Here is an 8,247-nt window from a genome sequence, read left to right on the forward strand (position 1 = left end):
GAAAATTTGTTGCGTGCTTGTGTATTGGAAAAAGGTGGTGCTTAGGATAGTTATCTACCCTTGATTGAATTTACCTACAATAATAGTTTTCACTCGAGCATTGGTATGGCTCCATTTGAAGCTTTGTATGGTAGGAGATGTAGAACACCTTTATGTTAGTATGAATCTGGTGAGAGTACGGTGATTGAACCAGAAATTGTACAAGAGACTACGGAGAAAATTAAAATGATTCAGGAGAAGATGAAGGCTTCTCAGAGTCGCCAGAAGAGCTACCAAGATAAGAGACGGAGGACATTTGAATTTCAAGAGGGAGATAATTTGTTTCTGAAAGTGACTCCTACGACTGGCGTTGGTAGAGCACTGAAGTCAAGGAAGTTGACTCCACGTTTCATTGGTCGGTATCAGATTACAAAGAGGATTGGAGAGGTGGCTTACCGTATTGCGTTGCCACCAATGTTGGAAAATTTTCATGACGTATTTAATGTGTCTCAATTGAGGAAATACATTGCAGATCCATCTCATGTAATCCAAGTGGATGACGTACAGGTGAAGGACAATCTGACAGTTGAGACCTTGCCTGTGAGAATTGAAGACCGGAAGCTGAAGCAATTGCGTGGTAAGAAGATATCTTTGGTTCGAGTGGCTTGGGGAGGAGCAGCAAGTGGAAATGTCACCTGGGAACTAGAGAGTAAGATGAAGGACTCCTATCCTGAGCTGTTCGCTTAAGGTATGTTTTCGAGGATGAAAACTTTTCTAGTGGGGGAGAGTTTTAACACCCCATAAATTTCTTTATTTAATTTAATTGACTTTTGAATTAAATATTAGAATTAATTGAGTTTATTTGAGAAATATGGAATAATAAGGCTAATGGGTCAGTGTTGCGATTAGCGAATGGGGGGGGGGGGGTTGTCAGTTGCAAAGTCTTTTTACTAAACTAAGGTTATATTTTTCATAAACAAGGAAAAGAGAGAAAGTTGTGAAAATTGGAAGCCAAGAGAGAACGGAAGAGCTGAACGTGAAATTGGGAGAAAAGCAAAGTGCGAAGAGAGAGAACATCCAAGAATTCAACATCGAGGTAAGGGGGGATTCTTCTCATTAACCTCTATTATGGGTGTTATAAATGATTCGATTAAGTTTGTATGTTAGGATTCTAAATTGGATTATAGGTCAGAGTTGGGGTTTTGGTTTAAGACTCTATTTTCATGAATCTGATGCTAAACTTAGTTTGTGGTTGATTAGTAATGTTAGAGATAATTGTTGTGCATTGGATTGATGTGAAAATGCTGAACTTTGCCTTATAATTGTGTTGGACTCGTACTGGTAAGTGTTGGCTTGGAAAGAATGGAAGAAATGCTGTCAAAACAGCATATTTTGGCTGTTACGGGTCCGTAATCGGTTACGGGGGAGGGTGTAACCGGTTACGTAGGTGAAATATTAATAGCGAATGCAGTTACGTCATTCGTAATCGGTTACGCTGGGAGCTATAACCGATTACGCTGAGAGTTTTTCCAAAAAAATTTTGTGTTGCGTTGACGTAACCGGTTACGCTATAGGCTGTAACCGGTTATGGTGTGTGTTTTCTGAAAAATGTTTTATTTTAAAAACTCATAACTTCTAAACCGTTAATCCTTTTCGTACGCTGTTGAGAGTCCGTTAAATAAATTAATTCTCTATTTTATGAAATAGATTAGGGAGTTATAACTTTAAAATTATTTTATTTGGTTTTGAAAATTGGTATTTGGTGGTAAATTGAGTAACGGTACGGATATGCTATGTGGTATTTGAGCTAGTATGATTGTTGAGGTGATAATATATTGTTGTGTTAAATGTATTATGATGTGGTGAATATCAAATGGTTGTGATATTAGTATGATTTGTGTATTGTGGATGAATGGTTATGAATCGTTGGTGGATGTTGATGATGAGCATGTCGTGGTTGATGCATGCATTTCATTATCATTATGTGGCCGATCCTTGACGATGGTGGATCAGTGGTAGCTAATTCCCATTGTGTGGAATTAGTGAGTGGGTGTCGCCGTATCCTTGACGATGGTGGATCGGTGAGATGGGTTCGTCCCATGTTTGATACCACATGCATTTAGTTGCATTGCATTAGGCTGTTGTGCATAATTATAACATGAATGGAAGTTGTCCAATGTTATAATTCCTATGTGTTTGATATGGATAGTTGTGTTTGATGAATGCTGCTATACTATCTGAATATAATTGATTTGGGTGAATAATGTATGAATGAGGTTGTATTGTTTATATTCCTATAACATTTTGTCACACCCCAAAATTTGCTCATACATTTTTTCCTATTCTAATTCAAATCAAGATGCAAAGCTCCAAGACACACTCTCCCATACCTCAAAAATTGAGGGAGATAGGCCTTGTCAAAGATGGGTTATTTTGAAAAAAAACGTGAAGGAATTTGGATTTTTTACAAATGGGCCCATATTTATTTGATCCAAACATGATTCTAATCTTATTAGAAGACTCCTGACCCAATCCCATGTCATTTTTATTATTTATTATTTATTTTATTTATCTTGATTTTGAATTCATTTTAAAATTCAATTTAATTAAAATAAATAAATAAGGGAAAATAAAAAATTGATTTTAGGTCTATTATGTGATGGAAATATCAAGATAATTGAATCAAATTTTATGATTAAAGAGATTGGGAAGAGAATATTGAAATTGGAATAAAATTAGAAAGATTCAATGATAATTTTCAATCAATTTCCAAGTTCCTTGATTCACTACAATTTCATTCAATTTGATTAACCTAAATGCCTCTAATATAAATGGAGATGTTACTGAGGGCAAGGAGAGGTTTTTTTTTTGGACGAATTCACAAGGTTTTGCAGCCCTGAAGAACTTGTGGAACACTTGAAAATTTCAAGAGAAAATTCAAACCTTTTCTAAGTGGCAGAGCAATTCAGGACGTTTCAGTGATTCAAACACACTCCTGGATCATTCCCGAAGCTATCCCGATCATCAAAGAAGATTAACGCTCGCGAACTTGCCTCCATACGCTCACGGTTTTCTCACTTTTTTTTCAAAATCGATTTACGTAATTTATGCGTCTTAAACATAATTTGATGTTATATTCATGTTCATATGCATGTATGGAATGTTTCTGACACATTTAATTCAAGGTTTGGTACAGATTGAGTAATCCGCCATTGTTAGGTCGCGGAGGTCTCAATTTGGGGGTTTACGGTAGAGGCAAAATTAGGATCAATAGAGAGCACCATCGGACTCAGCGGCCAATTTCTGGTTGATTCATGTTCTTATATGAAATTTATTTGATCCATATAGGGAAATTAATAATTGCAGGGCCTTTAGCAACAGGGGAAAACCGTGGCTATAGGTTTGACTGTTTCAGGAACGCAAGGTTAGGGATGAAGGGGGCTGGGCGCGCAGCGAAATCTTGAACCAAGTTCGTTTCATATTTCTTGTATCAGTCGCGTGTCCTTATCAGCATGGATAACCTGGCCGGTTGGTTGGAACGTTTGGTTGACAGTCAGAAGGACCTGGGTTCGATTCCCAGGTCATGCATATTTTCCTTTTAATTTCTTAACTTGTTTTGTCACAACTAACGTATTATCCTACGCTGCGCACCTCTGGAGGATTCTCATACACCCTCACACCAAGACCATCAGATCACGTTAAGATCAGAACTAACGCATCAGATTGGAGGACCACCATGTACCTTCAAAGAGCTACCACACAGAATTCCAGCTGAGTTTTCCTAATTTGTTTATTAATAATTCATTTATTTTATTTATTTTCATTTATATTATTTATTTGAATTTATATATATATATATATATATATATATATATATATATTATTTAAATTATTCTCTTTTTTATATATTATTTATTTCATTTAATTTATTTTATTTATATATCTATTTATTTCTTATATTATATTTAATTATTTATTTATTCAAAAATTCATATTTATTTTGTTTTAATTCCAAAAAATTCCTAAAATTTATTTTTTACACTCGATTTAATTTTTCTTATCCCGATTTAATTAATTAGGTCGCGAGACCAATAATTAATTAAATCCACTTATCATTACACTCAATTTGAATCCTAGTTAGGGTTTGTAAGAATCAACCCTACACTGAATATTTCCCTTTTTATGCCTTTTCAGGGTTATCCTTCAAGTGCCGTCCGACTACGCGCCTTCAAAATCCGAAGCTAAGTATTCATTTAAACTTCAAAGTCTATTTTGTTTCCTTTTGATTTTAGGGTTTACCCTTTTGTACTATTTTACACTCACACCTTCTTCCGTCTTTGCTTTTGCCATATATTTTCAGGGTCGACCCCGAGGCTTCCTCCGACTGTCAACCATATCAGATCAAATGCAAAGCTAAGTGCTTCTTATTTACTTATTTATTTTAAATTTCTTTATCCTTTTATTTTTAGGGTTAGCAATGTTCGCCTCCGAACCGATAATGCACTCACCCTATTTTGCCTTCTTATTTTTCCCGCCTTTTCAGGGTTTGTCACTTGCCAAAGCGTCGAGTATCGGTAACCCTAAACCCTAACCTGAATTATATTATTACTTGTTTAAAACCCATTTTTATTATCCCGCTGGTTTCAATTCCCCTCTCCTCCGCTGGTTACAATTTCCCTTCCCCCAATATTACTGTTAATATTAATTGTTATGGTTAGTAATCTTAGGGAGTGCAAGTCTTGAACTGAATTAGCATCACTTAAATTTACAAGATAATATAACTGAATATAATCACGTGATTGCTACACCCACGCACACTTTTGGGGTAACCTCTCTGTTGCCTGTTGCTTGTTGCCTGTTGCCTTGTTGCCTTGTGTTTTTTGCAGAATAGCCATGTCCCTCGAATACGAGGATACCTCAGCCATGCTGCCTCGATACAAATAAAAGTCATAAGTCCCTAATGATGCTGCTGTCGGTACACGAATATGACTTCGACCCTCGAAAGTTACCTACGAAAAAGGCTGAGGTATCTTCTGGCTGCCTACGAAAAGGCTATTCTGATCCTTCCCTTTAGACTACCTGCCCCTTTATGGCATGGGACAGTTTTAAGGCGAACGATAACTCGACGACCCTTCAATCTCCAAATGAAAGGCTTCCTGCCCTCTTATGGCAAGGATAGACCCTTTCACCCTGAAAGGCTAAAAGAACCTCATTTTCAAAATTATAAGGTAATTGCCCCTAATTGCTTTGCCTTGCTCTAAACTTTTTATATTCTTTCTCATAATCCTTCAAAATGGCTACGCTCATTTACGAGCTAAAGTCCATATCTTTTTCTTCTACATTTCTGAAAACAAAGAGCAAAGCAATTAAGAGCCCATGGATAACCATGGATGCAAAGGGTGCTTTACACCTTCCCTTTGTATAACTTACCCCCCGGACTCAAAATCTTTTCAAAAGGTCTTTTCCTGTTCTTTTAGCCTTTCTTATTGGATAAAATAAAAGTCGGTGGCGGCTCTTGCTATCCGCAACATTTCTTTAAAAGTCAGTTCACCGTATTACAGAGCTGGCGACTCTGCTGGGGAATTTTCGATAAAAGAGGGGTTACCTTAAAAGTTTAGGATTCACCTTAAATGTTTTCTATTGTTTGCTTTGTTTGCTTTATTTTTGCAGGGCTGTTTTGGGTATTTTGCTGTGTGAAATATCCTAACCCGGATCTGAGTACCTTAGGTATATGGCATGAGATCAAGGAGACAGCACAGCGTATACTGATGTGGTTGATCTGATGGTCATCGTTAGTGTGACACATTGGTTTGTCCTGGTGTTCCTTGGGATCCGACCTGAGGAAAAGCTTGGCTGCCGCGTGGTGTCATTAAGCACTAATTTGCCCTTAGAACCTTAGTCGAACTTGACTTTAGCCTATTAGAAAGTAGCGAGATGGCTGGATTTGGTTCCTACTGAAGTTGGTTGATACTCGAAGCTACACTCATATGGACTGGACTTTCAGGACCTTTTCGGTTGGCGATTCGATTGCCGAACTGAGATAAGCGCCTTCGAGAAAGGTCAATGATATGAGCTCCCTAGAACCCGATCTTTATATAGGACAGGTTTGAACCAACTAAACTTCAGGAGGAGGGTACATACCTTTTGACCACGTGCAAGCCTAACCATAAGGCAAAATTGTGTGACTTGTGTGACTTGCGTGACTTGTTTGTGTTTGCTACTAACTTTCGTTTCCTTGCAGGTTTTGTTAAAAGGACTTGTTTGTCCTTACTACCCCACACTATGCCTAATGAACTGCATTTGCATAACTTCATGACATCATGACATCATAAGCATAACATGATTTAACTGACCCTTTCAAGGATCTTAGGGATTTAAGGCGCACTATTTCAGGCGCTCTTATCAAGGACTGAATTCCTAATCAAGGGGCAAGAGGATTTATTTTCCTCAAGCCGCGTGCCTTCCAATTCAAAGACGCAGTACCTATCAAGGGGCAAGAGGATTTATTTTCCTCTAGCCATGTGCTTTCAAATTCAGAAGTATCCTGAATCAGAGGCGATGACCCACTCGATATGGTGAGCTTGATTCTCAAAGAAAGACGTTCAAAGACAAAATTCAAAATTCTTCAAATAAGGACGCGGTCAAATCATTTTCTAATGTTGCTAACTAAATGCCTAAAGATCCTTGAAAGTATTGCATTTGCATTCATAACATCGCATAACAGGTTTCTTACCACAGGTTTCTCACCTCCTCGCTGTTTATTTCAGCATCATGAATCTCGAACAATCTGTCAAAAATCTTCAGGCTCAGAATAACCAGTTCCAGAAAATAATTTTTCACTTGGCCAAGGGGCAAGAAGAATTGAAGGCACTCCTATTCTTGGGGTACAATTACAATGCGAGATGGGCTTATTATTCGAACAATCCTGGTTATGGTGTAAAGGATGGTAGACCGTTGAAGCGTGCGATTAAAGATTTAATCATGACACTCAAATCGGAAAAGACCACGACAACAAAGTCACGACAACTGAGTCACGATAACAAAGTCATGACAACTGAGTCACGATAATGGAATCACGACAACTGAGTCACGATAATGGAATCACGACAACTGAGTCACGATAATGGAATCACGACAACTGAGTCACGATAATGGAATCACGACAACTGAATCACGACAACTGAGTCACGATAATGGAATCACGACAATTGAGTCACAACAATGAATTCACTCATATGATCCAGATGCTCAGGGCAATCAAGCCAACGAAACCTAACACCTACATTCCTGACTATAAACCCAATGCGAGGTGCGCGTACCATTCCAACAGTCTTGGACATTACACAAACAATTGCTGGACATTAAAGAATAAGATTCAAGATCTGATCAATGACGGAGAAATCAAATCCAACCCTCCTGAAACCCCTGTGGTGATCGCCGCTCCTATGCCTAGGCATGACAAGATTGATTGACGTCTCGACAGACGAACTTTTGGATCATTAGATCTACTTTCATTTGCAAGTTCTTTCCTGTTTGTTTAAACATTTAACTCATGATATACATTATCTGTTTTAATAATCATCATCAGTGCATTGCATATATTTGTCTTGAATAAATTATTTCGTTATCACTCATTTTAAATTACGTCTTTACTTTGCATATGTTTTATGATACTCAACTCTGGCTAAAGCTGTATACCTTTTGAGGGAGGATGACGAAAATGATACCGCAACCTCATACAGTATGCTTTTGAGCGGACTATGCTGACGATGTACAGGCATTGTTTCAATTCCTAAATAGTGGAGAAATAAGGATGTTAATCCCTCGTCAACCCCTTTGAGCCTAAGAAGTAGAAGTTTCTTTCTTGTACTAATTAAAACCCTTGATCATAACCTGGGGCAGGGTAGTTCTCAGTTAATTTGGTTGTGCATTCTATTTTAAGAGAATCATTCAGTACACCTTTCAACAAAGATTTCAATCACAAACGTTCAACCGCACACATCAAAGAAGTGCTGGAGATGTCAATCAAAAGACAATGACGGTTCATCAATCATCAAACAAGGCAGTCAATATCTTTCAAACAAAAAAAATGATATATACAAAGAAAAGCCTGCTAAGTCAAAAATCAAAAAGATGACTTAGGCAAAAATCAAGGCATCCCACTGACTGTAAGCTCAAAATAGACAGTTCAGGCAAAAGTTAGGGATATCAAAAAGATGGAAAAAAAAAGAGAGAAGTCAATAAATTCTTGAACAACTCAAAGTTATG

General features: G+C 37.5%; 1 protein-coding gene across 1 annotated transcript; it reads left to right on the plus strand.

Moving 5' to 3' along the window:
* The first annotated feature begins 240 nt into the window (after positions 1–240).
* On the plus strand, positions 241–726 carry LOC131625886 (uncharacterized). Its single transcript, XM_058896720.1, has one exon. It carries the CDS (start codon positions 241–243, stop codon positions 724–726), a length of 486 nt encoding a protein of 161 aa, XP_058752703.1.
* Positions 727–8,247: the final 7,521 nt, after the last annotated feature.

Source organism: Vicia villosa, unplaced genomic scaffold (genome assembly GCF_029867415.1).
Source record: "Vicia villosa cultivar HV-30 ecotype Madison, WI unplaced genomic scaffold, Vvil1.0 ctg.000248F_1_1, whole genome shotgun sequence".
NCBI classification, from domain to species: Eukaryota; Viridiplantae; Streptophyta; class Magnoliopsida; order Fabales; family Fabaceae; genus Vicia; species Vicia villosa.